At 43.0% G+C, this 24,428-nt stretch overlaps 1 protein-coding gene across 1 annotated transcript in view; it reads right to left on the reverse strand.

Moving 5' to 3' along the window:
* The window catches only part of IGFBPL1 (insulin like growth factor binding protein like 1), a 57,666-nt gene extending 33,782 nt beyond the window's left edge, over positions 1-23,884 (reverse strand). Inside the window, exon 1 of the mRNA XM_081941341.1 lies at positions 23,272-23,884. Within this exon, the coding sequence (XP_081797467.1) occupies positions 23,272-23,776 (505 nt within the window). The 5' untranslated portion in view covers positions 23,777-23,884. The remainder of the gene's footprint in view (positions 1-23,271) is intronic.
* Positions 23,885-24,428: the final 544 nt, after the last annotated feature.

Raw genomic sequence — 24,428 nt, forward strand, 5'->3', positions numbered from 1 at the left:
CTAAAAGAGCAACAAAATCTAGTTTAATTTAATGTGTAAATACAGCCATTGTATGACGCATCTAGCTGCATTAACTAGATAGTGAAGCAATACTCATTATTTTCCCCTATTTTTTGAAAACATGGCGTGCATAAGTCTGAAGTAGGTGAACAAATTTTTGTTTCCTTGCAAAAAAATTGCTTCTTTGCAAACATAGCTGTTCCTGTGAAATTATGTGAGAACTAGTTATTGCCAAAGAGGGTTACTACAAATGAAGGATTATGCTCTCTCACTCTGAGAGATGAACAATTTTGCATCAATATGTTGAGAAATCTCTAGAGCCTAACACTTTATTTTTAGATTTCATTTCTGTTAGAAAAAGGTTTAGTTGTTATTTAAGTTATTTACATAGATAGATGATATAGATAGATAGATAGATAGATAGATAGATAGATAGATAGATAGATAGATAGATAGATAGATAGATAGATGGGTGGGTGGGTGGGTGGGTGGGTGGGTGGGTGGGTGGGTGGGTGGGTGGATGGATAGATAGAGATAGATGTGGTTGCTCTTTTATAAGTGGAAACACTTTACATTCAACTTGTAGTTAAATCCACTGTCCTACTCCTACCTCAGATTTCTAGAAAAAAACAGACCCTACAAGCATCTATATTTCTTCAATAAGTTTGTCTCTCAAAGATTACAGTCAGATCTAAAAGACATCTACTTCTTTTCCATTTTTACTTAGTTAAGCCTCCTGTCTTTGGACCTCTTATTATGTGTTGGGAAAATACAGATTGATTATATTTTCCAAACTTTGCTAAACTTCTTTAGGCTAGTTACCTGTAGTATCCTTATGCTTCTTCCTCCAAATACCCCCACGATCACCTTATCTACCTTTGCTCATGCAAACATGGATATATGGATTTATTTATTAAGAAAATGTATATGGCTGCCCTTGTCACTCATGGTGAGTCCAGGTGGTGTTGGTGTTTAAGAAGTAAAATATTAAATACCCAACCCAATAAACCTCTACCTCACCTCCCCCCAGCAACAACAATCAAATCTTATGCAACAGGTTACACGTCAAGATTATGTAGCAAGTAATTTTCTTGATCAACAGACTTTCTGAGTTCTGCAACATGTTTTTCCCCCCAATAGTAAATAAAGGTCTTCTCTTGGACCACTCTGCTCCTTCTATTAAGGGCAATCTGCTTATTCTATTCCACAGAAGTGTTGTGGCTTCTGCTAGAGAGAAGGGCTTTGTGTGGTGCCACAAAACCTTGAAGGGATAACTCAAGATATCCCCGAATAAAGAAGTGTTGTTCAGTGAAAAACTGGGGAGAGAAATGAGGTGGGAAGGAAGTTTGATGGTGTTTGATGGAGCTGAAGGCGATCAAAAAGGTTAACAAAGAAGAACAAGATACAATATGGAGAAGGCGAAATGTAAACTTCCAGAATGTTGCAGCCAGCAAAATGTCAGACAAGGACACACATAACAAATATATGGCTTCAGCTTTCCAAAAATCACAAGGATTCTCAGATTGCATACACCAAAGTTTACATGATGCTGACAAGAAGCAGGCAGACTTGATTTTCCTAGCAGCATAGTGTCCAAGCCTGAGCAACGTCATGACACTTTATCTACAAAAATATTTATATGTTGATCAATTGATCAATGGATTCAGAAGGTGGCGGGGTTCGCCGAAATGGCAAAAATTTCAGCTTTCTTAAAAGCTCAGAAACAGGAAGATTATACACAGGAATGGGCAAAATGGATTGATTATATACAGAATAAATACCAGACTAGGAGTTATTATCTAGCCTTTAGGTAAGAATGTTTAGACCGATAGATGATCAGAGTAAATAGTATATGGGATGTTTGGAATTGTTAGAGTGGTATACAGCGGAAGTCAGGGGGGTGGGTTTGTGTGGGAGGTGGGGGAGGGTTAGGGTGGAGGATGGGGCAATATATATGTATGAATAAATTAGAAGATGGGACTAATGAAACATTGTTAGGCTAGGAGAAATTTATATTAAGAGTTATAGATGTTAAATTAGCTTAGAAAATGATCAATGTGTTATTATTAATTTAAGAGAAATTTATATAGTGTTTGTTGGGAGGAGAGGGGTTATGAGTAATCTATTTTAAGATGGGGGGAGGGGAGGGGGTAAAGTGTTTGGTATAATATTTGAATGTGAATTTTTGCGGGGGGGTTGGGGGGGTATAGCATTTGTATGAGATTTATATTGTGTGGAGGGGGGGGTGAAAAGGGGGAAAATTTGTTTGTATAAAACTCTTTTAATAAAAAATAAAAAAAAAAAAATATTTATATGTTGGAGGTCCCACAGATGACCTTTCACACTTTGAACATCTCTGCTGGATGACAATATAGATCATTTCCAGTGACGTGCAGTCAGGTGAGGCAAGTGAGGCACAGCCTCCCCACTCTCATCATGAAAAAAAAAAAGTAAAAGGCTGAGCTAGTTGCTGCCTCACCGTGGATGACTCTGCTCTCCCTCCCCAAGTGTAGTGACTTCCTCCCCAGGCCCCCATTCATTTCTCTCTCTCACACACACAGCTGGATAAAACTATATAAAAATCTAGCCCAGCTTCACTGATTACAAGTTTGAAAAGGCAACGTGGCTCCACCTGCAATCAAACTACACTTGAGGAGGGAGAGCACAAGCGAGCACTGAGGAGACCACAGGAGGAGGCAGGAAACCAGGCAAAGAGCCATGCTGTAGGACACACACTTCCCCCCAGCCTCTTTCTTTTGGAAGGCTCGCCTCAGCTCCCCTCCAGCTTCTCTGCCTCTCCTCTCACCCCAGCCTGCCAGCAGGAGGTGGTGGGTGGGCTCTATTGTGTTCCAGGCATTTCCCACCCAGACAGCAGGCTGCATTTGCAATGGTGGCGGTGTTTGGGAAAGGCAGCAGGGGAATGGGGGGGGGGGATGGCAGAGGAGCTGCTTTCAAGCCACTGGAAAAGATATCCAATCCAACTTTTGTGTGTGTGTGGGGGTTTGTTTGAGAGTGTCACGATGTTAAAAAGTTTGCTAGGCCTGAACTGAATGAATTGACACTCAAGAGTTAAACTAAGAAAGAGTTATTGCGCAGGTCATAAAAGTTCTTATCTGAAAGTGATTTATTGCGCATGCGTCACACATTCCAGAATTCCCTTCTTCTTTGTTCGGCTGCCAACTTGGCAACCGGAACTTTTATTATCAAAATGTAATCAATTAGTTATTTCTGTTTCATTTACTTTTATTATTTTATTATTAAAGTTTGTTTATTAATTAGAATACTTCTTAAAGACTTTTATTTTTCTTAATATCTCAAAAGATATGCGGAAGGGAATCAGCCCGATCCATTGATCTCAGATATCAGGCGTCTTTTCCCCTGACAGAGAGTGAGTGAGAGAGGGAAGGGGTAGGAGATAGTCCAATCCAACTTCTCTGTGTGTGTGTGTGTGTGTGTGTGTGTGTGTGTGTGTTTGAGAGAGGGGGAGGAAGGGAGAGAGGGAGGAAGGAGGGGAAGGAGAAGAAAAAGAAAAAGAAAGAAGGAGCAAAGGAGAAAAACAAATGCTGTCACTTTAAATTGGAACTGAGCATGCCTGGCTGTGGAATTCTGGGAGTTGAAGTCCACAAGTCTAAAAATATTTGAAACTCAGCACTGTGTCAGTGCCTCACCAGTCATAAACCTCACCGCACGTCACTGATCATTTCCTTTTTATCATCACAGTCCACGCAGAACAGGTCCTAAGTCAGGGAGAGATCAGCTACGATCCTTTTCAAACCAGAATTGTCACAATCTACTGGCAGCCTGGCCAATGGTGAGAGATGCTATAAGTTCACATCAGAAGGCAGGATTATAAAATCCAGAAACAGATGAAAGCAATTCCTCCTACCCCAAAGAGAGTGGCTTCCAGCTCTTTCTATTGCATGGGCGTGAGAAACAAACACAAGAATGTGACAGGAATGTTATTATAAACAGATTAAACAGAAACTATCCACCTTTTATATACAACAGTTGCTAGAATTATTTCCTATCTCCATGACATGCATGCCACAGGTGGCACGCAGAGCCATTTCTTAGGGCACGTGAGGCATTGCCCTGTCAGCTCCAGCACGAGCATGCATGCACGCGCTGGCCAGCTGATTTCAGCCTTGATTTTCACCCATTTTTCGCCCTTCAGAGGCTTCCCTGAAGACTCCAGAGGGCAGAAAAAAACCTCAATGCACAAACCAGAAGTTTGGGAACGGACTTCCAGTTTGCACGTTTGGCCATTTTTCTCTTTCCGGAGGCTTCAGGAAGCTTCTCTGAAGCCTCTGGAGGGAGATAAATGGCCCTATGGGCAACACGGAAGTCCTTTCCTGAATGTCCGGTTTGTCGGTGGGCCATTTTTCGCCCTCCGGAGGCTTTAGGAAGATTCCCCGAAGCCTCTGGAGAATGAAAAAAAGCCCAATACACAAAGTGGAAGTCAAAAAATGGTCCTTTTCCGGCCTCCAGAGGGCCTCTGGGAGGAGGGGGCAGGGGAGGCCATTTTCACCCTCTACAGGCTCCTAGAAAGCCTCTGGGGCCTGAGGAGGGCGAAAAACAGACCTACCAGGTCCACAGGAAGTTGAAAAATGGTCCGTTTCTGGCCTCTGGAGGGTCACGGGGGTGCAGGGAGGCAGTTTTTGCCCTCCCCAAGCTCCAAGAAACCTGTGCGTGAGGCAGCGTTGTGTGTGTGTGTGTCACACGCACATGCGCAGGGAGCACAGCATGGGGGGCATTAAGTTATGGGGGTGGGCACGCGAGCGCTCATGCTTTTGGCACTCAATGCGAAAAAGGTTCGCTATCACTGTCCTATCTGATTTGATTCACAGCTTTTCTACAAAAAATCTCCTTATCTGAGCTTTTGTGCCCTTGTAAACCTATTGTTTTTGTCTTGTTACTTGGAGAAGCCTGACAACAGGATCGGATAGGATAGGAATAGGAAAGGATGCCAATGCAATGCAATGCAATACAATAGCTTTATTTGGCCAAGTGTGATTAGACACTCAAGGAGTTTGTCTCTGGTACAGAAGCTCTACAAGTTCTGTAGAAATTTCTCTACAAATTCTCTAGAAATCTGGAGGCTTCCCATTGTTCTACAGTGAAGGCTTTGTTGGACTGAACTGGATCACGTTTTCCATCTTTTGAATTATTTGTATGCAAACTGTACACAAACACATTTATTTAAACAGCAGACACTTGTAGCATTATGATTAATTCGCCGCCAATTTCTTTGCTTTCAACGAAAACACTGCAAGCAGAAATTGCAGAGCTTTTGCTAGCACTTCTGACCTCAGCATGCTGGTACCTGGCTAATTGGCATTTGGTGAAGAGAAAGAGTGATAATTAGTGTGGCTGGGTTTGAAAACTGTCACTCATTTCAAGAAAGGGTGAACGGGTTCCTTGAACTCAGCTCTTCTATCACCCTCCCCCCTTAATCAGAATGACATTTGCAGGTATAGTCTCTTCTTTTAGCTCTGATATTCGATGAACCATCGGGACAAACGGTAACAACAATCAGTGTGTTATTATGGCTAAAATCCCTGAATGTTTTGTGCCTAAAGAAGGAGCCGATTTCAGACTTACAGAATAAAAAAAAAGGCATTTACTAAACCATTATCCACAGCTGGAGTAATATTTGGCAGGCAGGAGCTACACCAGGAGTGATAAAAACCAAGCATGCATGCATTGTACCTTAAATGTGCTATTTTTTTCCCCTTTTCTTCTTCCGTTTGGTTTGGGAAAGGATGGAAAAGTGCCAGCCATTTTTAGAAACATTGCAATTAATTGTGGTGCAGTGGGCTAAGGTTTTCACAGCTGCAAAAAGAGACTCGGGAGCTACATGGAGTTCTAGGCTGCAGGTTGCCTGTTCATTAAAGAAAATATTGTAACAATATTTTGCCAACTTTATAAGCAACAAAGGGAGGACTTGCCGCGCTCCCCCCCCCTACAGTTTAGCCTGGCACTATGCTCTTGGGAGTTTTCCTCTTCCCCTTGACCCTTCTCTTATCCGTCGCTTCTGAATAAAATAGTATTTAGTCAACACTAAGGCACAAGTAATACTATCCCTGGCACAGATAAGCAGAATCAGGTGTAGGAGCCCAGTCTGTTTTTCTCTGATACGGGCAGAGGCATTGTGTAAGCAGAGTGTTCATTAGCATCTCCCCTTGCAATGGGCAGCAACTACCTGGATAATGTAGCCTGGGAAGAACACTTTCCCCCCCCTGTCCAAAGGCTGGACTTGGCCTTTGTCCCTCAAAATATAGGCAAAGTTGGAAGAAAGAAATGAATGCAGCCTGGATACAGAATACATGTGATTTAGTTTGCACAGAAGTGAACTTAATGAGATACTGTTGGTATGCTGCCATGTCAAGCTGATATCCATTTTATAATTTCTTAAAAAGTTTTTTTCCTTGCCCCCCCCAGACTGTACCTTTTTCAGATGTTTGTGTGTGTGTGTGTGTGTGTGTGTGTGTGTGTCACTTTTCTCGATGAAATTTTTGAGTTTATAAAATTATAATTGAAGGAGCTACTTTTTCATATTACCGTAAATGATTTTCCACTGCTCTGCACGTTATTATAGAATAGGATTAATAAATGTTCTTCATGTATTAAATAATTGCCCCGTCTCAAACTGAAACCTCCTCCTTGGATAGCAACTTCTTGCGAGATTTTGGGCTGCCCCACCTTGATTTTAGGGTAAATAGGAACAACAGAGTGAGACAAATTTCTGCAGCACTTCTAATACTGCAGGATGAGGCTGTACTGGCAGGAAATTTGAGAAGGGTCAGGAACAAGAGTATAGGTAGTCCTCAACTTACAACAGTTCATTTAGTGACTGTTCAAAGTTACAACAGCACTGAAAAAAAGTGATTTATAACCATTTTTCACCATTGGTAGAACCTCCATGATCATGTGATCAAAATTCACATGCTTGGCAACTGGTTCATACTTAGGACCAATTGCTGTGTCCCAAAGTCATATAATCCCCTTTTGCAACCTTTTCTCTGTTCTCTGTGTGCTGCGGGAGACTCCATGCATGGATTATAACTTCTGCCTATTAGCCCAGAGACTGAGTTCAAACAGTTCGGACACGCCTCCTTGGCTTGACTGGAGTCAGTTTCTTAACAAAGGCGTAGGTTGAAGAATATCGTTGTGAAATCATCAACATCCAATGTGGACGCTGGACCAGATTCCCTAGGGAGGGAATGGAGTCTCCCGTAGCGCACAGAGAACTACCGTTCAGGTAAGACCAACCGTCTTTCTCTTGTGCGCTGCTTGTGGACTCCAAGCATCTGATATACCCAAGCATAGAAGGTCAAGGGCGGGCAATAGGCTGGTCCAGGGTCCCATCCGCAGAGAGAACCTGTTGAAGCACCTGTTGTCCAAATGCCGCCTCAGCTGAGGCAAAAGAATCCAATCTATAATGCTTAATGAAGGGCAATAGTTAGGCCCAGGTTGCAGCCCTGCAAATGTCCCCCACGGATGTCTGCATTGCCCAGATGGTCATGGTGGCAGTGCTGAGCATTGAATGGGCAGTGATGCAGTGTGGTAAGGGTCTTGAATGCTGTTCATAAGCCAGGGCTATGCAAGCCTTCAACCATCTACTGATCGTGGACGGTGATATCTTCTTGCCCATTGTGGCAGCCTGAAAGGAGACAAATATGTTCGACGGAAGGCAGCTGTCCTTTTTATATATCGATGAGCTGCCCGTCTTACACCAAGCTTAGGCCATTTCTTTTCTGCCAGGTGAACTGATTGGAACAAACGTTTGGCAGGATGATCTCCTATGCCCTATGAAACCATGTGTTCACTTTCAGAAGGAAGGACAGGTCAAGCCTGAGGATGATTCTGTCCGGCCGCACTATGCACAAGTCTGCACACACTGACAGTGCAGCCATTTCTGAAATTCTCCCGGCTGATGTTATCGCCACGAGGAAATAAATGATGATGAACATTATTTAGGGATGAGATCCTACTTTAAAAAGACAATTCTGAAAGCAACTTGCTGAGTGTCAAATGCATTGATTCTTTCATGTAGTCATTCAAAATTTTATAATTGCTTGGAACTTTCCACACATAAAAAAGAACCAGCTCTTTAAGGGCTCCCATGATTTAATTTATATTAAAGGTTTACAAAGCTAAACTTAAATATATTCATCATTTACTGAAGCAACTGTTGGAGCATTGAATTTTGTTGGCTTAACCCAACAATCCAATAATCATTCAATAATCAAAAATTTGGTAATTTTACACAGTTTTGCAAAACCTCTAAAGTTCTCAAATAAAAGCTTATGAAGTGTAAATCCCGTCTTTAGATTTGTTTGTGTGTGTGTGTATTTATATTCAATTTATGACACCTAGAGCTGTTCCTGAATTAATTTTGAGTGACAAAATGATTAATTTTGTCTTCTAATTTTAAGCAGCTGCCTAAGAAAATTCATGATTAAAAGGTTTGGTCATTTTTGTATTCCTTAATTCAAGACTCCTCAGACATGGATTCAATCATATCATATTTCATCATTCTTATGTTGCAAATTACATGCCCTTAACATGTAATTAATTGTAATAATTGAAATTTCATAATTTATATAACAAACAACAAAAATCAATAAACCTGTTGGTTTCAAAAGTGTATTGTTTTCTAGCAAGAAGTAGTATATTTTAAACTTAATATAACCTAATAATTCTCCCAGCTCAAAGGCTTATTATAGAAAAATAAGTTCAGAGAAATGTGTTTATGAAATATAACTCTGCAATTCAAGAACTGATTGGCTGGAGTGGCTTAGGTACAAAGATTTTGGAAAAGTCCCACCACTTCAAAAGGTTCTCATTTCTTTGACTGGTTCCTGATGTGTTTTTGCTCATTAGGTCATCATTAAATCTGCTTACAGACGCTTCAGGTTTTCAGGCAAATGCAGATGACAAAGCCAGGACAAGAGTAGAAAGCATGAGATCCAACAATTTCAAAAGCGAGAGAATACACCTGGGAGCTGAAGCAGACCCTGTAAGATTAATCCGGATAAAGCTTTGATTCCTTCATTGAAGTGTTGTCAGGCACCTCTCTCTCTCTTTTTAAAAAGAGCTTTTCTTACTGGATTGCTAGGAAGAATTTTCCTGCCTTCCCCTACAAAGATGGTCGAAAAGGAAAAACAGGTACAGCTATCGCAACAAAAGCCTTACAAACTTTACAAACATAATTACAGAGCATTTGCTGGAGAATTTTGATAGACGCTTTCTGTAACAGGTATTTTACTGTAATTTATTTATTTATCTATCAAACATGTACAAGGTAACAGGTATAAGTATAAACATGGATGTGAACAAGGAAATAAGTACAAATAAATGGGGACAGTTGGACAGGGATGGTAAGCACGCTAGTGCATTTATGCACGCCCCCTTTATGGACCTCTTAGGAATGGGGTGAGGTCCATGGTAGACAATTTAAGATTGAAGCTGTAGGGATTAGAGGATGCAACAATGGAGTCAGGTAGAGCATTCCAGATGTTGACCACTCTGTTGCTGAAGTCATATTTTCTGCAATTAAGTTTGGAACGGTTTACCTTGAGTTTGTATCTATTGTTCGAGTTTGTATCTATTGTTTTGGGGAAGTATCACACTAGAGGTGGCTACCACACTGTTAGCAAACCTCCCCCTCTATATTTTCTACATCCCCCCACCTATCTTTTAATCTGTTATTACTGTACTTTCATTATTTGTTTCACTGTTTTATTATTCTTATGTTTACACTTTTGCTCTTACTGTTGTAAGCCACCTAGCCCCACAGCGAGAGAGGTGGCAAATAAATTTAACAAATAATAATATTCTTACATCCTGCCACAATACCCTTAGCACCATCTAACATCAACATCTGTCTATCCCAGATTCCTGGAAAGAATAGATGGACAAAAATGCCAAATCCAGTCTGAACATCTGGCTGACAAACCATATTTGGAATAAGCACCTGAAAGTCTTCACACTCAGCTAAGACAATCTAATATAACTTCTCCTGGAATATACTGTTTATTGCCATTGAATCCACCACTTCTAAAGGCAAGCCGATCTACTGGTTAATTGTTCTCAGTGTTAGGAAGTTTCTCCTTAATTCTAGGTTCCTTCTCTCCTTAATGAGTTTCCATCCATTGTTTCTTGTCTTGCTTTCAGAAAATAGGTTGACCTCTCAAATATTGGAGCATTGCTCTTTGTTGCTCTTTTCTGCATTCTTTCCAGAGTGTCTACATCTTATTAAGGCTTTATAAAGTGGTACTAATAATGTACTTCACGTGATCTTCTGTTAATGCAACCTAGGCTTTTTGGCTTCTACTCATATTTAAATGATTGTCCACTAGGACTCCAAGGTCCCTCTCATAGTTACTGCTATTGAGCCAAGTTTAATCTAATCTCTACTCATCTCTACAAAAGATATTGTGCAAATCAGCGGCAGATTAGTGGGAAATGATGCACTGCATGCTGCTGAGACCATCTAAGAACAGTCACCTGAAGGAAGCAATGATGACATCATGAATCACTGTTGCTGAAAGAGGGGAGAAAAGGGATGGTGCTCAATATCCTGCCCTACTCACTCCAGAAACTCTACCACAAATGTTTCAGCTGAAAGTTGGAATAACTACAGGTGGTCCTCAATTTACAACACCTCATTTAGTATACGTTCAAAGATACAACAGCACTGAAATATGTGACATGACTATTTATCACACATCCAACCATTGTAGCATGGTCACGCAATCAAAATTCAGATGCTTGGCAATTGACTCATGTTTATGACGGTTACAGTGTTCTGAGATTATCTTTTGGGATCTTCCAACAAGCAAAGTCAATGGGTGAGTCAGATTCACTTAACGACCGTGTGACTAACTTAACAACTCGAGTGATTCACTTGACAACTGTGGCAAGAAAGATTGCAAAATGGGGCAAATCTCACTTAAATATCTCACTTAGCAACATAAATTTGTGCTCAATTGAGGTCATAAGTCGAGGACTACCTGTAATGCTCCAGGTTTCGTTTCAAGCCGCCATTTGGAATCACTCAGAAAAACTTTTGGATCCTGATATATTTTTTCTGGGTTTGAAACAGAACTTATTTCCTGATCTATGTACTCACTTACTGAATCATAATTCTACAGGGAGCTACATTTCATCATTTGGTTTTTGCTCTGCACTGATGCTGACATCTTCCCTTTATAATTTCCGCTTCTCTATTTTTGCACTTTAGACACTGCATATCGTATTGCTAGCTATGGTCACCATCAGAATGTAAATATAGCTCGGCTCCTTTAGTAGATATAAATAAATAAACTGATGTTCATCTTCACCACTAGTGCTTAGGATTTCAAGAGAGAGACTGGTAACCATGGCATGCGCCAGTGTCTGTGCTATTATAGAAACAGTTCATAATAAGGGAAAAATATGTATCATCAAGAAGCTCATAAATCATTAGGGAACAATTTCATTGCTTACTAATTCCTGTAAAGACCTATATAACATGCGAAACATATGTTAGATATTAATATGTTCATTTCACACTATGTCAGTTTCCAAGATGAATGGAGCAGGAGGAAAGAGCTTGGACAATAAAATTTTTGATATTTGCATATACATGTTCTCAGAATAAAAAAAAAAAGCTTGGAAAATACTCTTAGGAACAAGAAATCTGGAATACATACATAAAACAAAGAAAAGCCTATTAAATTGGTGCTTCCCAAACCTGGGAAATTACCCAAAATTAGGTAAAAGTGCTTTTTCTTTGGGTAATGACATACAAATTCATCAACCATCACAACAGGGACATTTAATTTAACATAAAGATTGCCACGTGTACTAAAATATATTTCTAAAAAATCTCCCAGAGTAAGACTCTAATAATAAGATGAAAACCAATGAAATTACCAATGGTAATTTTTTGAAATGACAAAAAGATCATTCAATGGTATTGTTATTATGGTACAACAGTATCCTCAAGTTATGACCATTTCATTCAGCATTGTTAAAAGTTACAACGTTCTAAAGAAAAGGCCCTAGGACAGGTCCCTGAGTTGAGTAAGATTTTCTGATAAGATTTTGGGAATCTGCGCTAAATTGTTAATTAGAATTGCTGCAAGTGGTCATTCATTTTTCTAAAATATATCTTTGTAAACTGGTTTCTTTTCTTCAATATTACAGTCTAATCTATAGGAGCTATGTCACCCGTTGATCTCTCCAGATGTGTAAAGCTACAATATTCATATTCTTCAATGAGCAATTGATGAGAGTTGTAATCTAACAGATGTAGAGTCATCAGGCTATTTTCGGTACTAGAACTGTCTGGGTGTCAAGTGTGTGTTTGTGTGTGGCTCTCACAAACAAACCTCCCTATTAATATTAACACCTTATCGATTTTTACAGGCCCCCATAGATATTGAGACTTAGGATACTAGAAGGTAGGAAGAAGCCACTTTGGACTGAATATTTTAAAACTGGCTAAGTTTAAATGAACTCGGAATAGGAACTTTTAAATCCCAGAAGGGTTATGTAAATAACTGTATATAAATAGGAAAGCGAGGGTCAAATTCACCCTCCACCCCAAGGCAGACACAGGAAACAGATGAAAAGCATTTTGCTTCCCCCTTTCTTTTCTCTTTTCTCCTTCAGGATTTCATTCCCAACCTGATTTGATCCTCACAAGAAAGTCACTCTTTGCTTTTTTCCCCCCCTCTCGGTATCCACATTATTACATTATTGTTGAATTATGCTTCCTTCACAGGCTTCTTGTCAGGAGTATGACTAATAAAAAGAGATAAAGTTTCTTCAGTGCTCTAAGCTACTGATAGTCCAATTTACTTGCTAGGGAGGATTCAGTATATGACGAATGGTCTCTGACACCTGCACACCTGTTCCATCCTGGATACAGGTGTGGCTGCTTTAATGAGTCTCCGACAAGTGCTCTGTTTATGCTCTTGCACTTGCTAAATCTTGCAATCAAATCCAAAACATTGCATATAAATATAAAACTGTCCCCAGTGTTTGCTCTGCTCTGATGACTTGCAATCAGTCTTACCCTGAAGTGATGTCATAGAAAGGTGTTTGCTAGCATTGTTCTGTTGAATGGTTTTCTGCTCCCTTCATTTTTGTGCTAGGAATGCAGAAGATACTGATTTAAGCTGTATTAATATTGGATCAGAACACAGTGAGGCCATAGTACTACTAAGCTGCTCTTCATATAAATGCTAAATATAACATTTATAGCATAAAACAAACTACAATCAGCTGCAAAGCTCCAGGATAGTCTTTGAACTATGTTAAGGCCCATTTAGAAAAGAATGTGCAGCAGTAATGAATGTCTTGTCGATCTGAAAGGTTGGCAGTTCAGCGGTTCGAATCCCTAACAGAGTGAGCTCCCTTTACTTCTGCCAACCTAGCAGTTCGAAAGCATGTAAAAAAATGCAAGTAGAAAAATAGGAACCACCTTGGTGAGAAGGTAACAATGTTGTGTGTGCCTTCGACGTTGAGTCATGCCGGCCACATGACCACGGAGACGTCTTTGGACAACGCCTGGCTCTTTGGCTTTGAAACGGAGATGAGCACTGCCCCTTAGAGTCGGGAACGACTAACACCTATGTGTGAGGGGAACCTTTACCTTAACCTTAACCTTAATGAATGTCTGTTTTAAAAACGTTTTTAAAAAACCCTCACTTTTCATTGTTCCACCTGCCTTCTAAGCTATTAATATTCTATTTGGGAAACTTTGACTTAATTCTTGTTTTTTGTATTTTTACTTTTGAATTTATGAATTTCATTTTAAGGTTTTTAATGATTGTTTGAAAGAAAAACCTCAGGCAAATAGTAGAGTTGTCCAATATTTCAGATTTTAAGACCAAAGAGTTTGGGGACATGCAGGGGCATCCACCAAAGATATTTTTTGCCAGGATTATATCACAACTACAGAAAATAGCTCCAGGCTGCCGGAAAAAGATGCAGCAGCTTTGAAGACTTGTGGACAAGGACTATGAATTATTCTGTTTGTTCTGAAGCGTTTCTTTTGTCTTCAAGTCCAAAGTGCTATACAATCATCTAAAAGCCTCTAAAAGCCAGTACAATTAGTCCTTGACTTACAACAGTTCTTTTAGTGACCAAAGTTATAACATTACTGACAAAAGTGGCTTATGACCATTTTTCACACTAACAACCATAACAGAATTCCCACGGACATGTGATCAAAATTCAGATGCTTGGCTGATGGTTGCCATGTCCTATTGTCACAGGGCACCCTTTTGCAACCTTCTGACAAGCAAAATCAATGGGGAATCCAGATTCACTTAACAACCATGTTACTAATTTAACAAGTGCAGTGATTCACTGAACAACTGTGGCAAGAAAAGTTGTAGAATGGAGCGAAACTCACTTAACAAATGTCTCATTTAGCCACAGAACCTTTGGGCTCAATTGTGGTCGTAAGTCAAAGACTACCTGTATTTTGAGCAATGAACTTTTTCTCCTGAGTTTCGTTTTTTGGAAGAGGCTCTCAATCTGTCAAAAGATAATTAACGAAAGTTCAGATATGGACAGGCTCATAGAAATAATATTGATAATGTTTGAAATTATTGATTTCCAAGTTGAGGAAGCCACTGCTTGTCATCTAGCATTGGGTGTGTATCAGAGTGCTATACAGCAGGTTCTGACCAGTTCTGGAGGACCGGTAGTGGAAATTTTGAGTAGTTTGGAGAACGGGTAAATACCACCTCTGAATGGCCCCGCCCCCATCTATTCTCTGCCTCCCGAGTCCCGGCTGATCGGGAGGGAATGGGGATTTTGCAGTAACCTCCCCCTGGAGTGGGGAGGGAATGGGGATTTTGCAGTAACCTTCCCCTGGAGTGGGGAGGGAATGGGGATTTTGCAGTAACCTTCTCCTGGAGTGGGGAGGGAATGGGGATTTTGCAGTAACCTTCCCCTGGAGTGGGGAGGGAATGGGGACTTTGCAGTAACCTTCCCCTGGAGTGGGGAGGGAATGGGGATTTTGCAGTAACCTTCCCCTGGAGTGGGGAGGGAATGGGGATTTTGCAGTAACCTTCCCCTGGAGTGGCGAGGGAATGGGGATTTTGCAGTAACCTTCCCCTGGAGTGGGGAGGGAATGGGGATTTTGCAGTAACCTTTCCCTGGAGTGGGGAGGGAATGGGGATTTTGCAGTAACCTTCCCCTGGAGTGGGGAAGGAATGGGGATTTTGCAGTAACCTTCCCCTGGAGTGGGGAGGGAATGGGGATTTTGCAGTAACCTTCCCCTGGAGTGGGAGGGAATGGGGATTTTGCAGTAACCTTCCCCTGGAGTCGGGAGGGAATGGGGATTTGCAGTATACTTCTCCTGGAGTGGGAGGGAATGGAGATTTTACAGTATCCTTCCCCCGCCACGCATCCAAGCCATGCCACACCCACCAAGCCACGCCTAAGAACCGTTAGTAAAAAAAATTGAATCCCAACCCTGGTGTGTATGTTTGAAAGGAAATGCAGACTCAACACAAAGCAGAAGCAAATGGCACACAATTCCAAAGGTATTTATGAAGGCAACCCTAATTCTCTCCCTGTATACCTTCAATCTGAACACATCTCAAGGGACCCTGATTTTAAAATTATCCCTGAGAAAAAAAATCTGCCTGGTGTACTGCAGCCACCTGGTCCGGCATTGAAGAAAGGGGGAAACAGAATTCTTGGCGATTTTGCCTTTTGCTTGGAGTATTATTATGATTCCGGCTTTGTTCACTTACTTTTGCCACTGCAGCAAACAACCATCACTTTAGCTATTCCGGCTGCCAAGAGGTGGATCCTGTATTCCTTCTGGATTCAGAGCTAACCCTGATTCTGAAAAGGAAAGCGGAGCAATGGGTTCTGGCAGATGGACAAAACCATCTTGTAGTAATTGCACAGATTTGCACAGGAGTAGGGAGGGAAGTGACCTGACAAATCCACACAATAGGTACCGGAGATGAATATATGCATTAGCAATTTATTTCTATCACTTCTGAATGGTGGAAGGGACAATAAAACTTTTGTAACAGCCCGAACTATGGCAGTTCAGGAGCCAGGGCACGAATTAAATGCTGTCCCCACCCTCCAACCCTTTGGATAGCTGGAAGGAATAATCAGGGGCTCATGATATTCTGTGTATGTTCTTAGCAATAATGTCTGCAGAAGTGAAGATGACTTGGATTGGTTTTAAATTGCTTGTAAGGACTTGGAAGAAAAAAGTTCACATGGAATTGCTTTATGTCTACCTAGGCAGAATCCCAACTTGTGACTCACAGTACCTTCTACAGCAGGCGTGTCAAACTCAAGGCCTGTGGGCCGGATCCGGCCTACAGGGTGCTTAGATCTGGCCCATGGGGCTTCCCTGGAAACAACAAAGGACTGGCCCGCGGTGCCTCCGCCAGTGAAAATGGAGCTTGGGGTGGGGGTGGGGGCTGCACATCCTCCACTCTGGCTTAGTTTTCTCTGGCAGAGGGCTAGCAAAACAAGCTATAAGGAAAACAAAAGAAAAGGAGAAATGTTTCTCCTTTTGCATTTGAGCAACCAAGAAGGGGCAGGAAAGAGAAAGAGGAAAGACAAAAGAAGAAGGAGGGGGAGGGGGGGAGGAGGAAAGAAGGGAAGGAAGAACAAAGGAGAATGAAGAAGGAAAGAAAAAGAAAGGATGGGAAGGGAAGGAAGGAAGATTATAATGAGAAGGTAGGAAGGGTCTGAGGGAACTCCTGCCTTAGGACTTGGCCACCACAGGTGCCCCCAACATGAGTGATGTCGAGTTGCCCCCCCCCAAAATCAAACACAGCCCTGATGCAGCCCTTAATGAAATTTGACACCCCTCTTCTACAGCCATCCTAACCTTTCCTGTCCTGCTGTAATAGCAATCTTCATAGCTGTTTGTTTTATTATTTGTTTGTTTTATTGGATTTATATGCCGCCCTTCTCCCAAAGGACTCAGGGCGGCGTACAACATTAAAAAAACACATATCACGAAAGTTAAAAAGAAATTAGATACATATCCAAAAAACAAACCCAATTAATAGGACAATAACATTTAAAAAATGAGATAAAATTAACAGGCCAGGCCGGCTTGCTGGAAAAGCCAACTTTTTAGGGCGCGTCGGAAGGACCGGAGGTCAGGGATTATGCGCAGCTCCGGGGGCAGCTCATTCAAGAGGGAAGGCATTCCCACAGAGAAGGCTCTCCCCCCGGGGGTCACCAGCCAACACTGTCTGGCCCATGGCACCCTGAGGAGGCCAACTCTGTGGGATCGTACTGGACAGTGGGAGGCTACTGGTGGCAGTAGGTGGTCTCGCAGGTACCCTGGGCCTAAGCCATGGAGCGCTTTAAAGGTCATAATTAATACCTTGAATCGCATCCGGAAAACAACCGGAAACCAGTGCAGGCCGTCTAAAAGGGGTGTAACATGGGAGTACCTAGGTACCCCCTGATAACCTGCGCGGCCACATTCTGGACCAGCTGAAGCCTCTGGGTGCTCTTCAAGGGCAGCCCCATGTAGAGAGCGTTGCAGTAGTCCAGGCGAGAAAGGACGAGGGCATGAGTGACTGTGCACAGAGCATCCCGATCCAGGAAGGGGCGCAACTGACGTACCAGGCGAACCTGGTAAAAGGCCCCCCTGGTCACGGCCATCAGGTGTTCTTCTAAACTAAGCCACGTATCTAGGAGGACTACCAGATTGCGGGCCTTCTCTGAGGGGGCTAAAATTTCTTCCCCTATCATCAAAGATGGAACAAGATGCACAAATCGGGATGACGGAAACCACAGCCACTCAGTCTTGGAGGGATTGAGCTTGAGCCTGTTCCTCCCCATCCAGATCCGCACAGCCTCCAGGCAACGGGACATCACATCGAGGGCATCGTTTGGGTGGTTTGGGGTAGAGATGAAAAGTTGGGTATCATCAGCATATTGATGATACCGTACCCCAAAACCACGGAAGATCTCACCCAGCGGTTTCATATATATGTTGAACAGCAGGGGTGAGAGAACCGACGCCTGGGGCACCCCACAAGTGATGCGCCTGGGGGTCAATCCCTGCCCTCCAGTCAACATGAACTGCGACCGATCCGACAGGTAGGAGGAGAACCACCGTAAAACGGTGCCCCCCACTCCCACCCCCCCGAGTCGTCGCAGTAGGATACCATGGTCGATGGTATCGAAAGCTGCCGAGAGGTCTAATAGGACCAGGACAGAGGAGCAGCCCCTGTCCCGGGCCCGCCAGAGATAATCAACCAACGCGACCAATGCCGTCTCCGTGCTGTACCCGGGCCTGAAACCCGACTGAAACAGATCCAGCTAGACAGCTTCATCCAGGTACTGGGGAAGCTGACATGCTACCATACTCTCGACAACCTTTGCTACAAAGCGAAGGTTGGAGACCGGACGATAGTTGGCTAAAGAAACTGGGTCCAGGGAAGGCTTCTTAAGGAGGGGCCTCACCACCACCTCCTTCAAGGCGGTGGGAAAGAACCCCTCTCTCAATGAAGCGTTGGTAATCACCTGGAGCCAGCCTCGTGTCACCTCCCGGGAAGCCGAAACTAACCAAGAGGGTCCAGCACACAAGTGGCAGCTGTGTTATTGCCTTGACACTGACTGACCCAGAAGACACCACTAGTCATTATTGGGGAAATGTGCCTCTTATGTAAGATCAGACTTTATTCAGAAAATAGCATATTTATAAAGATCCTTGTGTGAACTGAGATCCTCCTTGGTACAATCTCTGAAAGCAACATAGACCAAGCACAGCTTCAGTTCGTTAATAGCCTTTGACAGTTTTTACATTGTGGAAAACAGAATGGCAAGCATCTCTTAATAAGGCAGACGTATAGCAGCCAGACGCCAGGTAGAATGGAGCCCTGAGAATGCAGGAATATCAGATAACAATTATATAGTTGCAAGGAGTTCATTTTCTTTGTCTCTTTGCTACTGGTGATCCAGATTTTTTGCAGTTCCAAAATATGTCTGCAACAATGCTCTTTAGAAGAGAAGCGATGGCGTTGCAGACAATATATTGTTCATGTATTATGGCAACAACAAAAAGGGATCAATTGACCCAGCTCACTAAAACCATGACAGATTCAGCTTAAAACTGTTTCTGAGTTTTTCTGCAAATCAGCACTAATACACAGGTTCTGCAGGTTCCAGCAGAAAATTGAGCCATCTTAAGGAAATACAAACCTCACTATTGTCCTTTAGCTGTGAAGCAGAATAGAGATTTTATTCATAACAGGAACAGAGAGAAGAAAGAAGGTGGGGTGCAGAATTCCTCCTTTGGTACTAGTAACTGGTTTCTCCATAGGATCAGAGGATTGGCATCAAGGGAGCTGGGCTTTACTGGTACCCCCCCCCCCCCGTTTCTCTGCCATGAATGAGAAAAGGATGGAGGCAAGGATGTGTCAACCCCACTAGATAGCTCAGACCAGGAAGTCAACTCCACAGGGAGGTTAAAACTACTTTTCCTGAAATTGGCTGCAATAACAGACTCTTGTAAGTCTGATTGCGGTGTCCTTCTTCTCCTTCCTCTAGATCAGGAGTGTCAAGCTGGCGGCCCATGCACTGGATGCATCACGCACAGGCCACGCACACCCCAGCTCCATGAATATTAAAAAATGTGAAATGTCATGTAATAATGTGAGTTTGACACCCGTGTTCTAGATCCTTGAATAAAGGAAACACCTGCCTGAGCTTGTTCTGAAAGTTATAACTCCGTGATGGTGAACCTGTGGCACGCAGAGCCATCTCGCCAGGCACGCGAGCCGTTGCCCGTTGCTCTTTCGGGTTCTGGTGCGCCGGTCATCTGGTCTTCACATGCACGGGAGTACCGGAAACTGGAAGAGCAGTCGCCCGTTACGCATGTGCATGTTGGGAAGACGATCTTCCAGTTTCTGGCGTGTGCATGGGCACCTACCCCCTGTTCTTCTGGTTCCTAGCATGCGCTCGCAAAGACCAGCTGGCCGGTGCACATGCCAGAAACCGGAAGATCATCTTCCCAGTGAGCATATGCGCAACGGGCGGCTGCTTTTCCGGTTTCTGGCATGCGCACGCATTTACGCTCCCGTTTCGGCACTCGATGCTGAAGATTCCCCAACACTGTTAATTACTTGTTCTAAACTTTAAAAATGTTCCATTCTCTTTTGCCCAAGTAACGTTTCCTGAATATCTCCTTCCTTACTCTGTGTGGTATGAAACCAATTCCTGCCTTCTCTTCCCATTGTTACTTGTTAAATACTCTGCCTGATTTGTTGGAAGGTGAACATGAGACACAACTTCCTAAAGAAAGTGGGCAGGAACTGCGTAACCCCAAAATAATCTTGTAAATCTACTTAGTCTACTACCCAAAACCACTGGTTAGAAGATTTGATTGGGATATTGACTGACTGTGTTCATTGTTTCTGTGAACAGGGCAAGTTGTTTAAAAAGGAAGGATAAAAACTGGATAAATAAGTAAGACTGCTTGGCAGCTCTTTTACCTAAGCTACAATTGGAAGAACGTTTCATTCTCCCCCCTCCCCTCCTGATTTTATTTTTATATTGATTAGGTAAAACAAACAAAAAGCAACATTTAATGAAAAGGGATAAGAATGCATATACATACATAAAATAAATTTACACTAGAGCAAAGGTTAAAATGAAAATGTTATGAACAGATTTTGTTAAGTTTGAAAAAGGGCTAAACAAAATTAGCATAAAAACGCTATAGGAAAAAGCATTCTAGCACCCCAGCCTCTGCTACTTAAACATTTTATACTATATTTTGGACTTCTGTGATTATTGCTCATTTCTGTTTGGATTATTTTTTTAAAATCCTTCCTTCCTTCCTTCCTTCCTATAAAATCAAAGGGGATTCTGAAATCTATCCATCTACAGAAATGTATATACAGAACTCATGGAAATGTAACCTGTAACCATAAGTAACAGTGAAATGGAGCAGATTTCAAACTAATCTCAGACTGGTTGAGTCAGCAAGAGGATTAAGGGGTGTGAAAAGCACCGCTGGTGATACAAAAAGAGATCTGTCGTCGCCCCCCCCCCCCACAGTAGTCTGAACATTATAAAGCTGGCTGGCTCTTGGGAGGGAGCAGCTTATAGGAAACACAGGCCCTTTTGAAAGAGTCCTGTCTCAAGTAAGATTCCCACTTCTCCCAGTCCTTTCTTAAGCAAGATTGAATGAAGTTAGCAGGGTGGGGAAAAGCTTGGCTTTTGTTTAAAGAAAAGTGCTACAAATCATGAATACAGTGACTTTATTCACACGTCTTCAGGGCTTCAACCCTCCAGTTGGGCAACATTACATTAAATAGCATAGAGAATATCCAAAATATGGGACACTTATTTGTAAAACAGTAATGTGTTACACTGCACAAAGAAAAGTACAAGAAAGAAAGGAAAGAAATGCGATGTATTCTGAAATGCTTATATATCTGCATCTATATCTACACACACACGTGCACACACTCACACCAAATTAAAAGGAGCTGGCCTGATTACAAATAGAAAGAGAAGCAGCTGTTACGCACAGCCTGGTTCCCAAAGGGGGCCATTAAATGTTACCCCACTGATTATATGTGTGTAAATTAGTGCCCTTGGGTTAAGATATAATGAAGTACTTACTAACAGAGAAATGTGTTCCCCTCTCCGCTGCCCATACTTTTATTACCATCTAAATAAACAGCTGAGAAGATGCATGTAATAATACAATAATAGGCAACAGTAGTCCCATTTAAACAATTATTTATTATGTTTGTTTGAATAGCACACACACGTATCAGCTTTATAAGATAGGATAGATGAAGAATTCAATGCCACATGAGTCTGAAATTACTATTATTGGAACAGTATCTTGCAAGTCTAAATGTTCTCTCCACTATCTCACTTAATCTTCCTGTGAATTAGAGAGGGACTTGTCTGAGATGTTTTCTCAAATTATTTCCTGGCCCAGGCTCAGGATCCACTTGTCTGACCTTGGTAGTAGTTCTTCCACCTGTCCCTATGCCCATTACATACAATCATTCACCCCTCTTCCTTTCCCACCCCTTTATTTTTGGGACAAACATGTGAGTTAAGGTGAAAGAGAATCAGTTGGCTGAAGGTCATCTACTGACCTGTAGAGGTGGAAGGGGATGTGAATCTAGGTCCTTTTAATCCAAGCCCAACATGCCACGTAAAATCCCAGGGTAGTTAGTTTGGGTGAATGGAACACTCTTTCTGTAATACCCAGTCTGGCTGTGTTTATGGAAAGTTGTTAGGAAAAGTTTGCACCTAGATGTTGTAGTGGTATAAGAAGGTGACTTCTGAGCTAGTGTAATGTAATACCTGTGGAACCCAAAGTGTGGCTGAACCTGTTGTGGAAGCATAACCACGTTTTCTGAACCAAGACCACGACTTAATTTAACTAAATTATAAGTACTGCATGAAACCAGGGAATCCAAGATTACAAGTGTTGCCTGCATTCAGGTTGTTGGAGTGTCAATAGCCATATGAGGCTTGCATTCGTGTTCATGGACCATTTAATAATCTAAATTATAAATCCTCCAACTTGAATTCAGTGATATTTCCTTCCCTAAGCCTACTGGATGCTACCCCTTTTGAAGACACCATATATTACGCTGGGGAAAAGTACAAGGAACCGAAGACAACATAGGAATAGGATGGAAGTAAGAACAATTGTCAGGATAGGCAGTTCCTGAGAAGTTTAATGATATACTTTTAGAATTCTCCTTGATTTCTTTTCCCCATTGTATTTCGTTTATTGTCTGTATTTTGCATCCTGTTGCTTTACCTGAATGAAACAGTATAATTATGTATGTCCCTCCCCCCTCTCTATATATAATATGTGTGTGTGTGTGTGTGTGTGTGTGTGTGCGCGCGTACACACTCAAGACCTATGCTAAAGTTGCAGGTTACTATAAAGTGACAAAAGTCTTAATAGATAAAATAGTATATAAAGTCTTAAAAATAGTGCCTAAGACTACAGTTATTGCAAACATCTCTGTTACTGCAAAAAAAAAAAAAACCTGTTCGTTTTTACCTTGATTGTTTGTGTGGTGCGTGTGAGTGCGTGAATATAAAGAACAACTCATTGTTCCAATTTAGACCGACGTGCATTTCTCTCTCCGATTAAACCCCAAAAGAATGCAAGGTTTGGAAAGTTGGGGCAGTCAGGAACGAGAGAAAGAGACACGGGTGTTCTGTGCCGACCGCTCTCGGCCCCCCTCCCTCTCCCCGCGCCGCGCGGCTCACCAAGTTTGCACTCGCCGTCGTGGGCCTTCCGGACGCGCTCGCGGCCGTCGAGGAGCGCGCGCCAGCTGTGCAGGTGCAGAGCGCACACGCTACTGTAGGACCGGCCGTCGGAACCGCAGACGGCGCCGTCCTCCTTGCAGACGCAATGCCCGGTTCCCTCTTCGGCGTCAGTTTCGGGCGCTTCTGCCTGGCGTTGGCTCACGCACACTAACCCCGGGCCACAGCGAGCGCCCCGCGTCCCGCCACAGCGTTCCCCCTCCGCGCCGAGGCAACGCTCGCAGCAGCCGCACTCGTCTCGGGCGGTCAGCTCCGGCACGGCACATTGCACCAACGCGCAGAGGTCCGGCTTGCACGGAGCGCAAGCCGAACCGGTGGTGCCCCTCGACGCCAGAGCCCAGCAGAGGGCCACCAGCGATAGCCACGGAGCCCGACCTCCGGCGGTCATGCTGCGAGATCCCAGAGGAACAAGGAAGGCGGCTGCGAAGACTCGCGCCGAAGCAACCATCTGAGGGGACGGCGGCCGAGAGCGACGAGAAAGCCGCCCCCCACCCAGACGACCACGCCTCCTCCCCTCCAGGCGCCCCGCCGAACCCGCACAGAGGAGCTTCTCTAGCGCCGAGCTTCTTGGCACGTGTTAGACGTAACGGAGCTCTGAAGCGTTTGGAGAGAATGGTTAGACGGGAAAACCGGGACCGTCTATAGGGCTTCTCAGTCATTCATGTCACGACTGTCCCAAAGGTGCTGTTTTCAAGACGCAACTGGATTTTCTGGTCTTTCTTTGAAGTTTCGCTTCTCATCCAAGAAGCTTCTCCACCTCCTCTCTGGATGGTGGGGAATGGAAGGATTTATACTCCTTGCAGACAGCTGGTCACTTGTGTTCTTTTTAGAAAGTCCTTCAGGAGACTTGGAGGTTTATCTGTGTCAGCAGGGTCACCTGAGCGGTGCAAATGGGCGTGGAGCCTTCTTGGGACTGTTGTAGATTAGAAATAGATGATGTCTATCCCTTCTCATCTGTTGTGAGAGGGCTGCTCAATTTTGACGTAGATGGTGTCTTTGACCCCTTTTTCAGGTGGTCCTTTCTGTCCCAGTGGTCTTCTCTGTCAGTGGACAGAGGGGGAGGGATAAGATATCATCTATCTCCAGTCTACAACACAGTC

The sequence above is a fragment of the Natrix helvetica genome (genome assembly GCF_964273705.1).
Source record: "Natrix helvetica genome assembly, chromosome: 2".
In the NCBI taxonomy this organism is placed as follows: Eukaryota; Metazoa; Chordata; class Lepidosauria; order Squamata; family Natricidae; genus Natrix; species Natrix helvetica.